Genomic DNA, 22,198 nt, shown 5'->3' with positions numbered 1-22,198 from the left:
TTTTCTATTGACGTCACTTTTACCTTAACGGAGGTCAAAAAAAGATCTGACCCGACTTTTTTAACAGAAGGTCTATTTACGGCCAAACGCGCATTGTCGAACTTCGAAGTCGGAACTCTAAAGAATGCCGTAAGTGCCGCTGGCGTTTAATTATTAGTTTCTTTTTTAAAAATAGATGTGTGCGCGTAATATATTTTCTTTAAGAATATTGTAAGTATCTCGTTTTTTAACTCAAAAACTTATAAGTTTGATAAAAAAAACAATAGTTAGACAAAGCCAAGTCCTTTTTGGTTCTATCCCTTAACGTTTGAGAATTTGTGACAGTGCTGTAGTCATAAGGTTGGACTGGTGGCTGATAGACTCCCCCCTCCCTCCCATTATTTATGTGTAAAACATTACACCAATTGAAAGATAAATATATATTATATATTTATATATGAACACAAGACAATGAAATCTTAATTATAGGGGTTTCGGGTGTTTTAGTGGCTATTTTGCTTGAATATATTAGGAAAAGTAAAGGGAGGGGAAGTTCTCTCCCTATGCACAATATAGCAGTAGGTGTGATCATGGAACTAATAAGAGCTTCTTATTAGTTCCATGGTGTGATAGATACCTATTATCAGATAATAAAATTTTGAATATTTAACCATGTCACTTAAATCATGGTTATAAGGATGGTCAATTCATAACTTCTAGATAAAGAAAGACATGATTGATTTTTTTCATGTCAATATCAAAATATGGACTCAAAAGTATTAAAATTCAAACATAAAATAGCTATTCTTCAATGTAACTTGAGACAAGCAATATATCATTGAAAATTTTGAAATTATACCTATGGAAGATCTAGGAGGTATAATTATTATTACATTTCTTATTTAAATCATTATTTTTGTTTAAGTCCGTGTCAAAATTTTCCAAAAAGTATTGAAATCCTTGTTAAAATTTTATTCAAAATCTATTGCGTTCAGACCCCCCTTAAATATTCTTTTTCATTTTATCCCATTTTCTTCCCACCCATCATGGGCACCCTGATTCCCCCACTTGAGCGATCCTAGCTTGAAAGGCCGCTTCCCTTAGCACCCAAGTTTACAGCTGACCCACTGTTCACCTGGTAGTTGAGTTCAAGAGTTGGAAGCAAATCAGACTGAGGCAAAACCCTATGTGGTAAACTTGGCATTATTCAGCCTTTGGCTAAAACTATCAGGTGACCCATGACAAAGCTGTAAATGGTATTGATCCAGTGAGTGGAGGGCACCAAACTAGGTACTGGGTTATGAGGGGAAGGAACAGCTAAGGGGCAGGAAATCCAGTGGATGCTGGCAACCTAAAGCAAGCAAGCAGCAGCTCCAAAGGAAACTGACTGATCAATACTTGTTTTGCTGTACAGTAAAATTTCCCCTATAAGCTCTACCACTTCTCCAATTCCTCATTAAATCCACAGACAAACTTTCCCCTAAATTTTTACTAAGGTAATATAATAAATTTTCTAGTTAATAGTACAGCATCTTGGTTAGATAAATATAATTATAAATATAAGCATGGTAAATTTTTTATATTAAGATTTATGGTGTTGATGTTTTAAAATTTTGTCTTTAAACACAATTTTGCCTAAATTAGTCAAAACACAGTGGTATCATTTATTTAAAATACTGGCATGATTTTTAATTTACTTTGTTTTTAATATTGAAAATATTTTTAAATAGGGGATTTTTTTTTTAATTTTGAGTATTACAGGTTTATAACATTAGCTTATGTACACCATAAATTGTTGATTTTTTAAATAAATTTTACATTAATCTTAATAATACTAAGAATAAAGTTTGGTTAGATTTCCTGGTTTTTATATTAGAAATAATATGGCTTTTCATCAATGACTAAAATAATAAAATTGACAATGTCATTTTTTTCTTCAAAAATAAATCGGTATTAAGCCTATAGTCACTACTTATATCATGATAGAGTAATGTAGATAAATTTGACCTCTAAACAAATGCTCAACAATAAGAATAATGCTGTACCTGTGAATTAATTTCAAAAAATACACTCAAATATTTTTAAATGACCAAAATCTTCAAGAAATAATAGAAACTTGGGAGCATTGTTTAACATATCGGTTTTCGCAGGTAAGAATGACCTATTTGTCTCTATATCACATTTACATGAAATTAGAAGAATGGTCATCTAACCTTTGTTAGTAGTTGGAAATGAGGTTTATTGCTAATGTAGAATTTTGGTCTTTTTCCTGATTTTATACAAGGTAATAATGCAAAAGAAATAAAAATAAAACTTTTTTATAGCTAATATATCACAATGCCAAAGAGAAAACAAGAGGAAGAGCCTCGGTCATTAGTCGATGATAAACTAGATAGTGATGGTTTAGGTGGTAGTGAAAGTAGGGAAGAAGATGACACAAGCAAAGGTAGCAGTAGCTGTGATGTCCCTTCCACATCAACAAGCATGGCAAGCAGTGAAGCTTCAGAATGTGATGAACCCCCTAAGAAAAAGAAGAAAAGTGTGTGTTTCAAAGGAGTGACTGTATTCTATTTCCCTCGCTCCCAAGGATTCACCTGCGTTCCCAGTCAAGGTGGTTCCACTTTAGGTAAGTATATTTCTAAACTCAAATCTCATAATGGTGGTGGCACGTTTTATCAATTTTCATTTTAGGAATGGACCTACATCACATGCATACGGAAAATTTTTCTCTACAAGAACATGCAGATGAAAGGAAGAAAATGCACAAAGAAATCCTGGTTACTCAGAAAAAGATTAATAGACACGGAGTGGTAACTGATTCAGAAGAGAGTGAAGAAGGCAGTGAAATCTCAGATTCAGAACTAGAAAATGACAGTTGCTACTTTTTACAACCAGTACCAATCCGCCAACGTAGAGAAATGTTGAGAGCGTCGGGTGTGAAGAAAATTGACTCTGTAGAAAAAGAAGAATGCAAAGACATTAGGGCTTCGAGAGAATTTTGCGGGTGTCATTGTCAAGGATCATGTGACCCAGAAACTTGCAGTTGCAGCCAAGCTGGAATTAAATGCCAAGTTGATAGATTGTCATTTCCATGCGGCTGCACAAGGAATGGGTGTGGTAACTCTTCAGGAAGAATCGAGTTCAATCCAATCAGAGTTCGCACTCATTTCATTCATACACTTATGCGATTGGAGTTTGAGAAAAAGCAGGATGAACTAGCAACAGGAGCATCGTCCTCAGCACTGGCTAAAATCCCTCCTTATAGTTATTGCAACAATTTAACAGGAACACAAAACTTTGGATCGCTAGTGCCTCGTTGTGGCAACAGCGAGACTGGAGCTTGCATGTTAAGCAATTTGTTTGGAGACAAAACTCATAACACGCTTGGTTCCTGTCACGATTCAGAAGTAGAAAGTCACGAACGGGAAGAAACTGAATATTACGCTTCCCCCTTTAGTCCTGATGATAGCTCGTATTCAGAAAATTCCGATTACTCCAGTGATGAAAATGAGTCTGTTCATAGTGGAGAAGAAAATAGGTCTAAATCATTAAACAATCCTCATTTATTGCCCTTTCATCAGCAACCTCCGTGTAAAATCACACGCAGCGATGTTAATATTAATTCTACTTATAACTCTTGTTATCCTGTTGGAAATGATAGGTATCAAAATAACATGAATTCCCACCAAACTTTCCAGTCTAATGGAAATGTTTCGTACAATGACAAAATTGGCTCTGGGCAAAATTTCATTAATCCTATAATTGACATTAGCTACAACCACATAGCCATCGCAAAGAAAGATGAAAATGGTACTTTAAATTTTCCATCGAAAGAAAATGATGAAAACAATGCAGCTAAAAGTTACCAAGGTCCTATTATAGACCCTGCTATGGAAAATGTTAGAGAAACTCGTGAAGAACAATCTTACACTGATTTAAGTTCAGCCACACCAAACACAAAGTTAGATTCTTACACTGGATTTTTATCATCCAGCGTACAAGTAGCGGCAATTTGCCCAGTTCAAGTGGAAGTTGAAAACTCTAATAGCGATACGTGTATCGCCTCAGATTCAACTAGGGGTAACACGCAATCATCAACTATAAATACACCAGCTAAAAGTGAATCAACAGAAATTTTGGGGGAAAACTTTGGAGAAATTATAAAAAATAGCATGGTTGAGACTGTTTCAGCTTAATTTTTTAATTGTAATTTAATTGTTTTTAAAATTTATATTTTTTTATTAACCTTTTTTCTTTCAAGAAAATTATGGTTTTTAAAGTTACATAATAAGATATAGTTAGGTTAAAGCCAATCAACATTTAGGGAGAAAAATTCATTTCTATTACTGGTAAAATGCTTTTTACATACTTTTAAGAAAAAATATGTAGTTGATTGTAGTTTAAAAGATTAGAATGAAGCTCAAAGTATATTGTCCTAAAATTATCCTGTTATAAAATTTCTTCCATCGCGTATTTTAAGAAATTTTAGCAATAATTTGTAAAAAAGATTGTTTTCCAATTTTTGTCTGAGCTTGTGCGCACTAATCTGTGGCTCCCTTTTGCTTCAAATTTATGGTTATTAAAAATGTAAAACTCGTAAAAAAATGGTTTTCTTTGAATTTCAAATTTTTTAAGCCTAGTACAAATCATGACACTTTTTAAAGGAAAAAAATATATCTTTTTTTACTTAACTGAAAAAAATATTTTTACTCTTTTTTGACTGTACAATACACGTTTGTTTTTGCAGGAGTAGCCTTTTAGTTACAGAGCACCTCCCATATTTCTAGTTCATTATCATTATTTTTACATGTTATGATACATTACTTTACGGACATAAAAAATCACAGAATAGCAAGAATTTTTTTCGTTAGATTATATTACCACAAATAAAATGGCCTTTTTTGTTTATATTCTATAATTCAACAATCTAAATATTTCAACTAACTTAAAACATTTTTTCAAATGGCACTTATATATTTTCCCTCTTTTTGGCTTAGAAACTAACAAGAGCCCTAAAAACTTTGGTGGCCTAACAATTGTCTTCCCTTATATTAATCTCAAAAACTGACCAAAGGTTTTCAAGTTTCAACAGTTCTACAAAACTATGAGTTTGATTTCTTTTAGCCTTCTTCCATAGGCGGTGGTGACGATGGCATTGTGTAGCCTCCAGTACCTTGTGTCAGGTAGCCAGCTACGTTAGCTGTGCCTGAACATAATGTAAACATTTTGTAAGCCTACATGATATTACAAAAGTATCCCCGAAGGTACGTAATGATAACGACCATTGAATAATAAAAAGTTACAATACCTGTCAAATATCCTGAGGTGTTCGCTGGCGCTATGAATAGGTCATGTTTTTGGTCCCTATATTCAGCCCAAACTGGTGATTTTTCCAAAATATCATTAACTTGCATTCCGTACCCAATTGAACCAGCCATGGCTTTTAAGGCATTGACTACTTGGGCCTTAGCCGCAGCTGGGTTTTGAATTCCAGGCATTTTGCCCTCCAAAATTTGTAGTAAAAAAAGTACCAACTGAGTTTCAACAGCCTACAAGTTAAACAATGCGACCCAAAATAAGAAACATGCCAATCTAATTTCCAAAGCCTACACTTGAAGAAAAACAATACCAAAAATTATGTGTGTTTGAAAAATACCTGTTGAACAAGATCCTCCACAGAATGCTCAAACATACGATTAACAGTTTCACAAGCTATTGTCATCATATCTGGTTTGGCTTGCATAGCTTTCATTAACGAGTTAAGGCATTCTGTTTTGCACAGGGTTTTTACACAAGACTAAAAAGTAAATTTATGAAATGATAAATAATATACACAGTTTACAAGTTGAAGTTGATCAAATAATCTTACATAGCTACTGGAAAATTGATGAATTATCATTAGCCAAGCTCGACATATTGTGTTGTCCGATGGAGTGGGCGGAAGAACTTGGACAATGCGTGGAATATGTCCAAGTCCTGGAATTTGTTCTAAAAGGGCCGGCTGAGCTTGAAGAAGACAAGCAACTGCAGTAGCCATCATTTCCAGAAAGTTATCCTTGAAAATAATAAAAAAAGTTCCATTATTGGCTCAAACTACTGGCTTAATTTGAAACTGTTACATCTGGATTGGGCATAGATAAATACTCATGTGATTTATCAAGAAGCTCAATAAGAAACTCTCTTGGCCTTCTTAAAACCCAGGCAGGATTTTGAATGTAGAGACGTAAATATACGCCAGAAATTACAACTTCTCCTTGAATATTTCTCCTACCAACTTCAAGATTTACTGGAAGCTTCCATGTTATGCTTGGATCATCTTTCTGAACTTTATAATGACTAAAAAAGAAGACGATCCACAAACATGCTAAATAAATATCACTGAAATTCCAAGAAATTCCTTACTCATCTGCCAAACCCGAAACAGTGGCACATAATGTTTCTTTGGCTTCGTCGTTCCATATAAGTTCTGGATTTTCTTGTGTTACTGTACAAAAAATTACATTTATTCTCTATAATTTTCCATTTATTTAAATTTTCAAATTACCTTCAAACATTTGGACGGCTGCCTGTGGTGAATCTTTCATGGCATCAAGGAAAAGCTGAGGTAAAAAGGAGTTGAGCATAATCCGCAATTTTGGGCCTATTAGTTTGTCTGATGTCATTTTAGAAAGAAGCTCAGCTGTTTTCTCTCGAACCATAGGATTCGGTGAATTGCAAAACAAATCCAATAAATAAATAGCGGCTCCCTTTAGCATTGCTTCTTTTACTAATTTACTGTTAGACATCAGTGGTAATAAAGTTTCTAAAACAACTAGTTGATCTGCAAAATAATATTTTTCACATAAATATACACATACAGTTAAGTGGTTTTAAAATTTTTTGGAATCACAACCACCCTTCTTGTGAGAAAAAACACAAAAAATTACTTTATCTTGCCCTGTATTTATAGAAAATATTAAAAATTTACCACCTGGCAACTACCATTGAAGTGGTTTGCTAAGGGGGTTGCGAACCAAACTTTAAAAACCACAGCTATAATGAAATAAATTTACTAGTGGAGCTAGGAAGAGATTTCAGCACTAATAAAAGATAAACTAAGATGTCAGAAGCTGCAATGTCCTTGACACATTCTTGGTTATTGGTGACTCCTGATATGACATCGATGGCTAGAATTTGTACTTTAATGCAGCCATCCAACCTCAACAAGCTAAATAATAACTTAAATTGGCCTATGCACTGAATTTCAACGCCTGTGAAAAAAAATATATAAAAATTTCAGTAATAATTCTTTTGGTATAAAAATTTCAAATATTACCAGGATGATTTCTTATCACATTCCTCAAAGCTTCCAAAGCCATTTCAATTTTGTGCATCCTATCAGTGCTTTTATTTACAGTGACACCGGAGTCTTTTAAAGACATTAATGAGTAAAGATACTGAGCTTGAGAACCCAAATAGTCCAATAAATCTAACGCAAAACCACGAGGGTTTTCCAAAGCAAATGTGGATTGCTCATTGTAAACCCGAACAAACACTTCTCCAATAATAAGCTCTTCAGAATGCCCAGAAAACACAAAATCAGCTCCAAATGAAGGATCACATTCCCCCTTTGAATTTATGAAGAGTTATAAGAAGTTATTAAGAGTTAACATATAAACTAAAAATTTACAGAACGAATCTTTTCTCGTTGTTGAGTTTTAAGATACTCCACTAATTCAGCTCTGGTCCCATTATTCCAAACCAAATATGGATTTTCTGTATTGCTATTAAGAGTTTTCAAAATCTGCAATAATTAAAAAAATTGAGAATTGTAATGCAATTAATGAGCCTAAATTTCAGCATTAGAAGACATACTTCTTGCTCTGGTTGATTTCCCAAAATTTTTACAATATAAGGTGTCAGCATAGCCTGCATTGTATCTTTGATGGTCATATTTCCCGGCGTGGAGCTTTCGCCTTTACCACCGCCAATTAACCTCGTACATGCAATTATGCTTAATTTGGCCAATTGATTGTTAATTTCCTGTTGGTTTGTGTCTTCAGAGCGTTCAACACCACCTTCTTCAAGGGTGTAATCATAGTTAAATAAATTTAGTAGTAGGTGGAAAAGAACACCAGATTGGAACAAATGATTTTGAAGGGTTTCATCAATTGCAAAAGCACTAACACATTCCACTCCATAAACGCAGAGTTTTGATAAATGCTAAAAAAAATAGTGTAATGAGATTTTTTTCCCTTGATACGTCATTTTTTAAATACTTGATAGAATAAGACCCGGCAAAGATCTTTAATAACATCCAACATTTCAGTAAGACGTTCTCTGCACGATTGAAATTGGGCGGCAACTGTGAAACATCTAGTAATATGAACGCTGACTTGAACTGGTACATCTTCTGGTTTTGAAGATTGATTCAAAACACCAGTACAACGGGAATAAGCATCTCTCAGTAGCTGAAACAACAATTAAAATTAGTATAAATTGTAGATTCATTTGATATAGTTTTCAACTCACTAATAAACCACCCTCTCTTCTTAACTCCTCCGCATTTAATGCAGAGCAGTTAACAGTGTGGAATGCGGTTTCAGTTGCGGCTGGAAGTAAAGGAACTGCTTTCGAGAATAGGAATTCATCTTGAGTTTCCATAATAATCGTTTTAATCAGCATGGGATACCCAGCATATTTGTAAGGATGAAGTTCTGTAATAACAAAAGATAGTCAAAAGTGACAAACACAATGGTATAGACTCGGCGAATAAAAAGCATAAATACTTAAAAAAAAATACCTTCTTGATAACGGCTGAATAAAATACTCTGTGTTTTCAAAATCAGTATTATATTTACGGGATCAGGGCCATCACAAGACCGAGAAGATTTACTACAGAGAAACTCATAAGCTTTATTCACTTCTTCAAATATTTCTCTTCCTTCTGGGTTTTTATCAGGGTGATATTTCTGAGCAAGACGGAAATACGCTTTTCTTATTGTACTTTCATCACATACATCATCAACATTAAGCCCTAAAGCTTTATAGGCATCGGAGATTGAAATTGGTGGAGGTTTTTTCTCAACCTCCTGTTTCCAAGCTTCTAGTATGTTTCTTAATAAACCAACCTGTGAAAAACTTGGTCAGTATACAAATTACTTAATTTAAAAGTTAAAATTAGTTAAATTACCGGATCTTGAATGGGCCAATTAGGGAACTTAGCCGTATCGCACAAGTGTCTAAGATAATATATATTACAAAACAGTTCGTTTTCAAGTTGAGGATATTGAATAGCGGGAATGGGACAGTATTGATAAAGGGCTCGAGTATTGGAACGTAAACGAGGTGAAAAGTCCACTATATGAGCAGCAATTTTCTCAATCGTCATTCGTCTATGAGTAATTTGGATATTAATTCATAAGACAGGTTATAAAAATAAGATTCAATTTACCTCATTTCACTATTCCAAATTGCTTCTGGTGTGTCAAACTCCCCTAAGAATATCTGAGCAAATTTCTCAGGACCATGATTCTCCAGATAACAAACCATAGCTTCAGGGAGAAGTTGGCCAAGAATGCTTCTTGTCATAAGATTGGAAGATGGTGTCTGAATTGATTTAGAATTTGAATTTAATTCTTTGATTAACTGAACATATACCAAATAAAATACCCACTTCTTCAGCTCTGAAGGCTTGTTGGGCGTGAGTGCCTTTCAAAAGTCTTCCGATAGGAAGTAAATTTGATCCTGTGTACATTAATATGAAAAAGAAAAAGCCAGTCAAATAAAGTCTGGGCATCGATGGATTGTCTTGCATCATCTGAGATAACAATATCGCAACTTTTTCGACCAATGATGGATCAAAAGTTAGTAATAACTGAAAAAAAAAAAATGAATTAACCACAAATTATTATATTAACAAAACCAACCAAATTCATCAATATCTACCTGAACTATGTGTGGAAGACAAGTAGGTTCTGATAATAATCGTTTACATTTTGGCAATGGTCTGATAATCGAGCCATGAGTGTCACTATAATTATTACATTTACAAAATTTCACAATTTACAGATGTATTTTTCCTTGTTGGTGTAATTTTTATTTTATTTTTCTTACCGACTTGGATAGAATTCGCAAATTTTAATTAACATATTTAGGATTAATTCAGCTAACTCAGATTCATTCATCATAGGACTAGATGAAGCCATCAAACACCATTTTAGTTGAGGAATAGCATTGACTGGTCTCCATCCATCCATTCCTTGGGCCCAACATTTTGTTTTTCTCGTTATAATCCCTTCACTCCACAAGTCTTTCATTTCGGGGAAACTATGAGGTCCATGCCTTTCCTTCTCAATGTTACCATAATACCATTCTTTTTCAGAAGATTCCCGAATCATATCAGGAGATGCTTCAATAACATTGGACTAGAAACAAAATATAGTGACTAAAAATCCATAGTTAAAAAACTAATATAATACCTGTAAAGGTACAGTCGCCCGACTAGTATGAAGATGGGCAAGGGTTAAAAGTTCAACCAGCGTCTTTAAACCATTTACATCTATAAGGTCTTTCACATTTCTCTACAAAAGAAGATCTTTTAAAAAACATCCTTAAAAAACATTTTTGGGTTAACATACCCGGTTCAACAGCAGTTTACTAATAAAAATAAGAAGCCTATCTCGTTCTAGCCTATCACAGGACTTATCCAGCATGCCCACAATATACCGGGTATCATTAAATGGACCAATATCTTCATGATGTCGACCATAAACAATAGCCATGGCTTGAAGGCACATAGATCTCATATTGATATTAGATGTCAATAAAAACCGATGATATAAATCATTGAAAAACTCATACCTTATAAAAAAAAGACATTAATATCATAGTTAATTTTTCTAATTTATATAAACATACGATCTTTTTATGTATGAATTTTCTCCCTTATCATTTTCATCCTCTTCTAACAAGAGCCTTAAATAATACTCTCCAATTTTAATTTCGTCAGAGAGGGAATTGTAAGGAACTTCAAATTCAGTGTGATTCCAGGCAATCACAGCGTTCTGGCATAAATCTCTATCTACCATAAAAGCCCTCATTTCATTTTCCAACGAATCTCTTAGTTCCTCTCTAGTTTTAAAGTTCCAGATTAAATCTGGTCTCGTATGATCTTGTAGGAATTGATGGTAGAACAAGGCCCAGTTTGCTTCAGATTTTATTCGCTCCCGTCTCTTTCTCAAAACAATAGGCCTTTGCTGTTGTTGCAATTTTTCCTGAAACATTAAAGTGTACAGTTTGAGAGCTGCACAAGATATAACAGTTAATGAATTAATTTAAAACTCTACATTTTTGTTTTCAAATCCCATCCTTGACCTCCAATGTTGTAAAACTAAATCCAGGTGTTTTTCTATGATTTGAAGCGATTGTATAACTCTTTTATTATTCTTATTACTCTGATCCTGGGAATGACAGGAACATAAATAACATATTACATAACAATTCTACAATAAAAGCTAATTTTACCTGTGCAATTTTAAGGTTGTCTCTAATATTTATCAAATCCCGACTTTTAATTGGAACTTTGTCAGTACTGTCCAGATAATATAACAAACCTGGTGGCTAAAATCAAATATAAGATGAAACCCAGCAGAATTATACAACAATGAGAAAAGAGGGGAGGGATACAAATAAAAAACAATAAATATTACAATTAAGTATGGACAACCTCGTAGCATGCATTAATACACATGAATATTCCGGCTCAGCTAAAACCAAAAACGTTTGTTAATGTTGCTCTAGAGTCAAAAACGTCTACGGATTTTATCTAGATATGCCCAGTTTTTAGCGCATAAGAAGATATAGTTTTGCATTTTCTTGACACTAGAGCGCCATTTCCAAACGGTTTTGCACCACCTATGGAAATTCTTTGCAACCCTTGGCATTTATTAATCCATGCTTGTAGATTAAAAATTATTAGAACACCACTTCTGTACAATAAAATTGTTTATTGAAAGCAAGACAATCATTTCGACACCCTAACTGGCAGATTCTTTATCCGCCTGATTACAAAGTCATTTAGGGTGTCAAACAATCATCTTGGTTTAATTAAATGAAATTTTACTGTACAACAAGTATTTTTAATCTTTAAACTATAGAACAGTTAAGTCGAAGCACAGATGATTAAAACAAGCCCCTTTTTTTTCTCATTAACGTTAAAATAAAACATACCACAATTCTTTTAAGTAAACCCATAGCAGTTGGATGTCCTGTGACCCAAAGACCCACTAATTGTCTAGATAGTTGTTGCATGGCTAAAAGTCTATTGTCAGTACTCTGAACAAACATCGCAATATGCAAGTGGCGAGGTAATGCTCCTTCTGCCATAGCTAAATCTTGCATTTTGGCAGCAACAGTAGCATCCCCCTCTTCAATAACTGCTTTCATGACTAGACCCGCACCTTTGACTATTGCTAGTGAGGGGTGCTACGAGATAGTGAATAGCATTAGTTAAATTAATAAAATCAACAATTACATAACTTTTAAAATTTACTTGGAAAAGTTGAAATAGATAACGGCCATTATCAGCTACTAAATTGAGGAGAGTGTCAAAATGTGTTCCATCAGTTGTCTCGCTATATGGTACGCACAATGCGAACGTTAAAAAGTCTAGCATAGCAGCTACAACTAATGCACCAGTGTTCTTTTGCTGCAAAAGGCATCATTATGTTGAAATTAGTATAAAAATTTAAAAGCAGCATAAGTAATTTAAGCATACCACATGTTCTACAAACATCTGTAAAAGACTCTCTAAAAAAGGTTTATTTGATAATAAAGAGCTTTTGTTCAATTGTTCTTGCCTTAAGTCATAGTCATCATGCATTGGCTGGAACAAAACATTACTCTTAGGAACAGTCTCTTACACATTTTAAAATAGTTGCTTTTACCTGCATCAAAGCACAAATCATGTCAATTGCGGAATGAGAAACTCCATCGTCAAACCTTTTCAAGGCTTTTACTGCTTTCGTTCCCAATCGCTCTCTAAATCTAAACAGAAACCCTTAATAAGAAATTATCTGGGAAATGCAAAAAGTAGTACTAAATACTTTGGCAGTTGTAAAAAAGAGGCAAAACCAATTTTGGATGCAACTAGGCGCCTTAAGGCTTGAAATTGAGCTTCTAAAACATCAGGGGCTATTGAATCTTGGTCCCCTTCTTTGTCCATCAGAGCCATTAAAGCACCTTCTATTAATTTTTCCTTCTTCTCGGCAAACAGCCCCTAATTTAAATCCAGACAGATTTATTAGTGATTATCTTTTTAATTAGGGAAAAAATAGCATTACGTCTTGAGAAACACTATGCAAAAGACCACTGTAAGGGATATTGCAGTTAAACCGTTTAGTCGCTTCGGCAAAATCCGAACCAACTGAAAGTATGTAAAATTATTACCTAATAAAATATCTAACAATTTCACAAGGATTTAAAATAAAATTACTTGGAGGACTTTGAAGAAATTTCAAATGGTTGCTTTCAACTTCTTCATCTACCGGTACTGTTGCTGGTCCTATTCTTTTCCCGCGGTCTGTTGGTTGCATTTGAACATGAACATCTCTATTTCCTGATGCTCGGACTCCATCTAACAGCGAAGCAATTAATGCATCTCTGAAAAGAAAAATAATATTTAATAAAATCTTGAAATTAGTTAAGAAATATAACAAAATAATACCTTTCAGTTGACGTATATGTCCTAATTTGGCCTTTAACATATTCTATATTAAACATTTGAGGGTTTTCGGAACTCCTTACTAAAGCGGATACTTCTGATAATGGTCTTAATGTGACAATACTGTATGTTGCGGGGTCTCTTTCAATGAGACAACATTCAGTTACTCCCAGAAGCCTTTTAACTGGACCCTTGTAAATAAACAAGGCAGTGTAATAGCTTTAATTTGCAAGGTCAAAATTTAAGTGAATATAAAATACTGGATGTTTTGGAGAAATTTTGTGGACATTAAAATCAGAAATGGATGTAATATAATCATCCGAACTAAAATTAAAACAAAAAGTTAAATTTATTAGTACCAACAAATTAAACAAAAAAATACCTATATGTGCCAAAACGATTGTTTGATGCAGATTCTAAGCTGATAGTTTCACTAGACACTTTTAAAACAATACCAATATAGGTCCAAGCATTCTCTTTAATTTTTTTAATAATTTCTTCTCTGTTTTCCACACTGAAGATGTGCTATGGAAAAAAATTATTTTAATAGGTAATAATTAAAAATAATTATTTATGTTTCATACCATTCTGCCAAAGCCTCCATTAACAACAGCAAAACCACCAGGAACATTGGAAAGAAACACAAGACCTTGAATGTCTTTATAATCGTAGGTTGAAAGAATTTGATTAGTTCTAGGATGTTGTTGTATTAACCCATAGTGACCAATCTCCAGTATAACAGGAACTCTATTCTCAGACCAATGGTGTTTACAAGCATTCACCCTCTAAAAATCATTAGTATAAAAAACCTTCAGAAAGTTAAAATAACCAATGCCATTACCAAAGACTGTAAGGTCATAGCGGGAGACTCGGCAAATTTTGATCTAAATTTCTTTAAAAAAGAATACACTTAGTAGAGATTACTTACAAAAATTTAATGGTATTTACCAAAGAAGCTGTTAATATTTCTGATCGGTGATCTGAAGAAAACTTCATTTGGTCCGTTTTCTTTCCTCGTTTCATTGTTAATATAGAAAATTCATTATTCACTTGCCCTTTGGAATTAGGTACAACCCCAACAACTTCATTATAAGGCCACTAAAGAAATTCAGATGAGTATAATCTTTTCAGAATGCTATACCAAAAATTACACTACACAACCTGATTGGTGATATCCATTTGGGGATTATATGTGGTGATTCCCAATGAACCAACAGAGAACACTCTCTTGTATCTGAAAATAATAATTCGATAAGTTAAGTTCAATTTGGCTTACCTCAATACACTTACTTTCCTTTCCATGAGTGTTTAGTAACAAAATAACAAGCAATATCTTTGTTCTCATTCATTTTCAATATGTTCTGATCATGCAGGTCCGATTTATGAGTATGAGCTGCAGAATGCGTAGTGATAATTTAAAATCAAAGTAAATTTTAATTGCTACTAGAAAAGTTACAAAATTGACAAAGTGGGAAAACAGATAAAGGTCTCTTAAAGCAAATATACCTATGACTAGCCCTTTGTGAGACTAGGTAATCTTAAAGTAAGATTTAAATATGCCATTTCCGAGTAGGGCCAAAATGCCTTTTTAAAGTATCATAATTTTCTGGTACCTCAAGTTGAAAGTTCAACACCAATCAGGCTCATTTTGTTTAATTAACCAAAGGCATTAGGCGAAAACTATTCGTTAGTTTTGGAGTAATTTTTAGGAAACAGTGATCAACTTCAAAATACAGTTTGGGTGTTATTGTATCGAAGAAGTTGGTAGTTTGGGGTAAAAGGTGTTCTCTTTTCGTCCCAAAGTGAGCGAATAGTTTTGGCCTATTGTTACAATAAAAATGGCTTCAAAAACTTTCTGTAAACCCTGTTATCACAGTACGAAAACTGCACCAGAATGAGATTTGATAAGATACATGGAATAAAGGGGGTGTAGACCATGTATATAGTTAATTTAAGGATTGAATAAGCCTACTTGCCAAAAGAAAGCATAGGCCTTGGTTTTCATCACCACTGTAATATTAAAAACACTTACGCAAAAACCCAGAATTTATGTTTCATATATTTCACATATCTTATCAATAGAAAATTGCTTAAATTACAAACTTCTTTTCAATTTAAAATGTGTTCAACCGTATTTATTACAAAAACAAAGCCGGAAAAAGAATCCGTAGAGCGTCTAAAAAGGAAAGTGGGAGTTCTCAAGTTCTCAACTGCTCATCAATTGTTTCAAACCTCAAAAATCAGGGATAGAAGGCGCCACAGTTTCAATTTGTACCGGTATGACACGCCTTTTAGCGGGCACGATTAAAAACAATCAAAAATCGAAGATAGCGGTTATTTTAAAGTTCTAGATGGTTTTTGTAATAAAATTTGGCGTAATTAATGGTTATAATGAGTGATACAGGACACGAAAGTGACGAAACATCAACTACAGCTTCAACTGAAGCTCTTTATGAAGAAACCGAAATCAAATTGCTACGAGATGAGTTGAACTCTCTGAGAAAAGCTGAAGTAATAGTGCTGGTCAAGAAATTTGATGAGGAGATGGGAGAAAAGGTTCATAATATTTGTAAACCAAATGAAACAAAAGCGGTATGGACAAACAAAATAGTGAACCTAGCCATGGAAAACGTAATTATACAGTACAAGCAAGGTTTGATTCAGTTATCAAATTACTATTATTTTTACAGAAGATAAATTTAATGGACATGGCTGTAACGATCAAGTTAACGAGTAACATATAAAGTTTTATCTATGCGTCACGTGACAACTAATAAAATATATTACTATTTTCAAATTTTAGGCTTTGCAATAGAAGCTAAAAAGTTACAATGGCATACGTACAAAATCTTAAACAAAAGTATTCATATCTTATAAATGTATTTTTGTGGTAATAGAAAGTAATACATTTTATTACCATACAGAGGACACACAGCTTATATACAATGCCTACCATGTGCAAAATTTTTTGACCCAAAATTTAACAAGTTCAGATTTTGACAGTGAAGTGCACTCCAGATTTATAAAGCAGGGTATGTGGACGTACATCTCTATTCGTCAATTATTGAGCATGTCAACAAGAAAAAAAAATGTTTCGCACGAAATATCACTGTTTATCACGTATTTCCCTGGTCAACCTTTTATTTTCATGTCTGGTAGAAAATATCAAAAATATCAAAACATTGTTTTGCAAGTAAGTAATCAATTACCTTCTGCCTAAAAATACACTGATGTATCATTTATTTAACAGGTTATAACGGGGATGCTCAGTGGTAGTAATTATATAGATTTAACATTAAGTGGGAAAAACATATATGCAATTTACGGGCTAGCTAGCCAACAGGGTAACAAAATGTATCAAGGATCAGTTCACGTTCATGAAGCTATTCTGGAAAAACAACCGAAGCTGGGTAAGTTGCTCAATTTATTTAATTTAATCAGATTCATTGAATTGTTTACCTATAATCTAGATTTTTTGAAGAAGCCAAAACACTACAATGATCTCAATAACGACGAATCTATAAAACGAAGAAAGTATTCAAGATTGTCATTTGGGGATTATAAACAGCCGGATCTGGATAATCTACGAATAAAAGTAACGCACTTTTTAAATATTTTAATACTATCTTAAGGGAAAACAGGAGTTGATAATTGTTTGATTGTCGTTAGTAGTAATAATTTCCAGCGAGATGTCGCCACAGTGAGCGAAAACCACGCGGGGAATTTCAAATAAATGATACAAGTTATTACAAGGTGAAAGTGGGGTGGCAAAGTGGTTATGACACTTTCCACGTTGAGTTTGTAGATTCTCTACCTGCTGGTTGGGGGTTTTTCCCCTGAGCTCTTCTGTTTCCCCTTTCCATAAAAACTTGCTGAGGTTAACAGTAATAGTAAGTGTAGGAAGACGCCACTCTCAGAAGGCGCCTTGTTCGAAGCTCCCACCCAACATTTCGATATTATTTGATTATCTGCCAATAGCGAAAAGGGATTGCCCTAAGGAAGTTCTAACCAACCCGTTCTATTCGCAACTTACTCTACACCGAACTGCTATCTCATTGGTCGTTTATATGGACGCCTCCCAATCTGATGACCTCCCAGTTTTGGAGGCCTCTTTCTATCACTTTGACAATAGGTGCGAACATTATGCCATTTGACCAGCGCTAATTCATTCAAACAATTTTCCATACAACAAAGTCCTTATCTGCACAGACCCTATGACCGCTTTACTTGAACTATCAACATGCCATAACTGATGTATTAAGTGTCATAAGTCCTACAATGGATTTAATTTAATGGTGAAAATCCAAAACCACTCCTGCGTAGAGTTTGTAAGTTCTCTCCCCACTGGTTAAAGACGTTTCCCCCGAGATCTTCGGTTTCCCCTTCCCATAAAAATTGCTGAGGTTAACAGTAATAGTTAGTGTAGGGAGCTGTTGGCTCGCGTGGCATGAAGGGCTTCCCACCACCCTCCTACGCATTGTAACCCGATCACGCACAAGCAACATTGCTTATGTGGTCGAAGGTGGTGCCTTGGGTATTAGCTCTATTTAAAAAAAAATGCAAATTTCTATTTTATTTAAAACATTACAAAAACTGTTCAAAATGGCCACCTCCGGCTCTAATACAGTTACAAATGATTCTCGAACTCTTTCAAAGATTCCAACTGTGTAGCGGTTAGTTTCACAGGCATCAATTACGCCTTATCGCAGGTCGCCAACGTCCCGAACTTCAGTCTTGTAAACTAATTCTTTAAGATAACTCCAGAGGAAAAAGTCGCGTCAAGATTAGCTCTTACGTCGCGGCTAAAATGGGGTGGAGCTCCATCATGCAGAAACCACAAGCACCTTGTTTCTAATGGCACGTTTCCGTAACATTCGTACTAGGCTCATAAGATCGGGTTTAACCTCCGTTTATGGAACCAAAGTTTATTTTTTGTGCTGAAATGTTTTATAAAAGTTATACTTCGGTTTACATAACCCAGGTTTTGAAGCCTGGTCTGAAAAGCGTATAAGTCGCTCTTGCGCGCTTTCCAAAATAAGAAGCACTATCCCAACACCCATCGGGGTAAATACTCTAAATTGGCATTCAGCTTCTACAAGTGGCTTATTTCCAAAATTTCTGACCATGTTTAACAGTGTCGATTAAACTCGATTGTGACGTGTGGGACAATTCAGTCCTCTCATCCATTTGAATAATCAGGGCGAGATATGTGTAAAGGCCACGCCAACGGGGGGATACGTGGGGACAGGGGTGAGGACACCCGTGGCGGAAGTATTCCGACCACCCGTTGGGGGATTGGTAGTCTTCCTCAAACGGCCATCCACAAACTCTGCCTCCCAGACGCTTTGGATTACAGGAGTACGCCACTACTCCCGGCGATTCTTTGAAATAATGGAACTTGGCATTAATAAAATCATTGTAGGACTTAGCACACTTCTGCTAGTTCCGAGGGGTCGGACATTTGCCTGTTTTGTGTACGGGATTTTGGATTTTTTAAAAATCCAGGATTTTTTATTGTGGATTTGTCATACAAAGTCTATGAGAGCAAAATCCTTGGATTTTATATTTGTGGATTTTTTTCCAAATTTTGTACGGGATTTGGCCAAATGTCCGACCCCTCGGCTAGTTCAATATTGCACTTTTGGCATTTTCTATTGTGTTTATCGCTTCACCGTTAAAAAACAAATGGAAACAATTGGGCTCAAGGCAGAATACCGAACTTCACATTACTGGCTATTTCGTGGTTTTGGGTCCCGGTTTTTGCGGGCCTAAAACTCTGAAACAAAGCATTTTAGGAATCCATGTTCATAGGATATTTTTGACTCATTAGGACACAAAGTACACGCCCTAAAATTTATGAAGTACTTTTCCGTAACACACTGTATATCCTTATCCGGTGACCCAGCCACTGTGTAATTAAGGGGAGTGAGTCAGCAGACTCGGTCGTCAATCAAGTCGATGCCTTTAGCTCCCCCAATTTGGACTCTTGGCTACCATACTATCGCAATATGCTAAAACGGTTGAACCATGAAGTGGTACTTATAGCCTATAAAAGCGATAGAACCCATTTGTTGGAAGGTCACCTTCAGACTCTTTATCGCCCTGTTTCGGACCTGATAGGGTTTCGCGCCTGTGGTTGAAGCGTAACCATCAGAGTAGAAGGCCCTATGGAAGTGTATGAAACATTAATCCTAACGGGCCAACTTGTTTTAGAGGCGTGAATAAATATAATCTTTTAGAGTGTAAACTTACTTTTTAGCCAGATATTGTACATTTCGTTTAGGCCAACTTGTTTATTTCAAAAGTGTTAACAAGTTTCGCTAATAGCCTTCCCCTCTATGTGAGTGGTTTACCCTATGGTGGAAACGCTGCTTTCCAAATTTCAATGTCGTCGCTTACACATCCTTAATGAATGACCGGCTCACGAAGTGCATCGATCGCGTTTGAAATCGCATAACGGATGTTTTTTACATTACTTGTTTCCTATCTGACAGTCAACAACATGAAATCTTGGACGATTATTTAATTTACTTTTATATTATTGCCCTACTGATATTTTCAAACTATTATTATAACGATATTTCCATTGTATGTTAACAATTCTTCTTAATTTGCACAACCCTACTAAGCAATTTAACCCGGTCACCGGTAATTGGCTAAGTCACTAGTTGGCTTTAACCTGTGCGGTTCCTTGGCTTAGCTTATTATTATTATTATTTTAGGTTGTGGCTTATTTTCACGGATTTAACGAGGATGAAGATGACGTGGGCCTAAATGAAGAACAGGGGACAACTACTTTGCGAGTGTCGGGGGACAACATTTTAGAAGGGATACGTGAAAATGTAAACGCGGACGTTTTTATCCACCCTTTACCTGGGTTTTTAGAAACATTGCCATTGAGTGCCGTTAATGATTTCATCGTACGAGAGAAAAAGAACGATACGAGTTAGTATTTTAAAACTTATTTTATCATATTTCATAAATGTCCTTTTAAATATTTGTCGAACCTTTGTGAATAAAGATTTTAAACCAACGGACCAAATTTACTTTTAACGCGTTAAAATAAAACAACGAGAACTCGTAACCACTTCCATCGTTGGGTAGATACGCATTTTGTAAGCTAAGAATAAAAACATTTGCTATAGCCAAAAGTAAGAAATTTTCAGCTATAGCCAAAAATAAATATGTGTACTTTTGCTATAGCTGAAAATTTCTATATCATGTTTAACATATACTTGTTATAAAACTATACTCAACTTATACTCTCGGAGATAACACATTTTCAAAACTTTATTATCCCAGAGACAAACTGTCTCGGAGACGAGGTATCCTGAAAACTAATAATTCCCAAGAAAACTCTAACACCGTTACAAAATACTTTCGTTGCAAGATATACCGAAGGCCAAGTATAACCGATACAAACTACATCCGTGGCAAAATATACTGGAGGCAATCTATCCCTGATACAAACTACCGCCGTGGCAAGCTATACCCGTGGCAAAATATACCGGAGACAAACTATCCCTGATACAAACTACCGCCGTGGCATGCTATACCCGTGGCAAAATATACCGGAGACAAACTATCCCTGATACAAACTACTGCCGTGGCCAGCTATACCGGAGGCAAACTATCCCTGATACAAACTACCGCCGTGACCAGCTATACCCGTGTCAAAATATACCGGAGGCAAACTATCCCTGATACAAACTACCGCCGTGGCTAGCTATACCCGTGGCAAAATATACCGGAGACAAACTATCCCTGATACAAACTACTGCCGTGGCCAGCTATACCGGAGGCAAACTATCCCTGATACAAACTACCGCCGTGGCCAGCTATACCCGTGGCAAAATATACCGGAGGCAAACTATCCCTTATACAAACTACCGCCGTGGCAAGCTATACCGGAGGCAAACTATCCCTGATACAAACTACCGCCGTGGCTAGCTATACCCGTGGCAAAATATACCGGAGGAAAACTATCCTTGATACAAACTACCGCCGTGGCAAGCTATACTCGGGGCAAAATATACCGGAGGCAAACTACTGCCGTGGCAAGCTATACCCGTGGCAAACTATCACTGATACAAACTACCGCCGTGGCAAGCGATACACGTGGCAAAATATACCGGAGGCAAACTATCCCTGATACAAACTACCGCCGTGGCAAGCTATACCCGTGGCAAAATATACCGGAGGCAAACTATCCCTTATACAAACTACCGCCGTGGCAAGCTATACCCGTGGCAAAATATACCGGAGGCAAACTATCCCTGATACAAACTACCGCCGTGGCTAGCTATACCCGTGGCAAAATATACCGGAGGCAAACTACCGCCGTGGCAAGCTATACCCGTGGCAAACTATCCCTGATACAAACTACCGCCGTGGCTAGCTATACCCGTGGCAAAATATACCGGAGGCAAACTATCCTTGATACAAACTACCGCCGTGGCAAGCTATACTCGGGGCAAAATATACCGGAGGCAAACTACCGCCGTGGCAAGCTATACC

At 35.5% G+C, this 22,198-nt stretch overlaps 3 protein-coding genes across 5 annotated transcripts; 2 read left to right on the top strand and 1 right to left on the bottom strand.

Annotated features, from left to right (window-relative positions):
• The first annotated feature begins 52 nt into the window (after positions 1-52).
• Axud1 (AXIN1 up-regulated 1) lies at positions 53-4,584 on the top strand. Of its 3 annotated transcripts, none has more exons than XM_090173495.1 (3): positions 53-129; positions 2,304-2,605; positions 2,671-4,584. In XM_090173495.1, the coding sequence occupies exons 2-3, from the start codon at positions 2,317-2,319 to the stop codon at positions 4,173-4,175; spliced, it is 1,794 nt and encodes a 597-aa protein (XP_090029621.1). In that variant the 5' UTR covers positions 53-129; positions 2,304-2,316; the 3' UTR covers positions 4,176-4,584. The 3 variants fall into 3 exon arrangements, with proteins under 3 accessions (XP_090029621.1, XP_090029620.1, XP_090029622.1); XM_090173494.1 differs by having other exon boundaries at positions 96-210; XM_090173496.1 differs by lacking the exon at positions 53-129 and adding an exon at positions 840-856.
• A 73-nt stretch (positions 4,585-4,657) lies between these two features.
• Rme-8 (receptor mediated endocytosis 8) lies at positions 4,658-15,849 on the bottom strand. The gene is made up of 40 exons (XM_090173493.1): positions 15,714-15,849; positions 14,972-15,074; positions 14,843-14,915; positions 14,630-14,779; positions 14,523-14,573; positions 14,266-14,466; positions 14,064-14,206; positions 13,942-14,005; positions 13,685-13,872; positions 13,454-13,620; positions 13,302-13,384; positions 13,065-13,237; positions 12,906-13,005; positions 12,737-12,844; positions 12,512-12,667; positions 12,190-12,444; positions 11,485-11,580; positions 11,307-11,420; positions 10,879-11,234; positions 10,599-10,821; positions 10,440-10,541; positions 10,075-10,385; positions 9,907-9,991; positions 9,635-9,835; positions 9,413-9,567; positions 9,152-9,353; positions 8,762-9,089; positions 8,491-8,675; positions 8,238-8,429; positions 7,834-8,181; positions 7,649-7,762; positions 7,295-7,586; positions 7,032-7,229; positions 6,524-6,799; positions 6,382-6,463; positions 6,099-6,315; positions 5,849-6,034; positions 5,636-5,776; positions 5,288-5,528; positions 4,658-5,185 (listed from the first exon to the last, which is right to left on the bottom strand). The coding sequence occupies exons 2-40, from the start codon at positions 15,028-15,030 to the stop codon at positions 5,100-5,102; spliced, it is 6,702 nt and encodes a 2,233-aa protein (XP_090029619.1). The 5' UTR covers positions 15,031-15,074; positions 15,714-15,849; the 3' UTR covers positions 4,658-5,099.
• Positions 15,850-15,948: 99 nt separating this feature from the next.
• LOC149948468 (uncharacterized) lies at positions 15,949-20,714 on the top strand. Its single transcript, XM_090172099.1, has 7 exons — positions 15,949-16,312; positions 16,372-16,414; positions 16,485-16,541; positions 16,606-16,874; positions 16,932-17,091; positions 17,152-17,276; positions 20,404-20,714. The coding sequence occupies exons 1-7, from the start codon at positions 16,064-16,066 to the stop codon at positions 20,629-20,631; spliced, it is 1,131 nt and encodes a 376-aa protein (XP_090028225.1). The 5' UTR covers positions 15,949-16,063; the 3' UTR covers positions 20,632-20,714.
• Positions 20,715-22,198: the final 1,484 nt, after the last annotated feature.

This window comes from Leiobunum rupestre, chromosome 4, assembly GCF_980474605.1.
Source record: "Leiobunum rupestre chromosome 4, qqLeiRupe1.1.hap1, whole genome shotgun sequence".
In the NCBI taxonomy this organism is placed as follows: Eukaryota; Metazoa; Arthropoda; class Arachnida; order Opiliones; family Sclerosomatidae; genus Leiobunum; species Leiobunum rupestre.
This window is presented reverse-complemented; position numbering and strand designations above follow the sequence as displayed.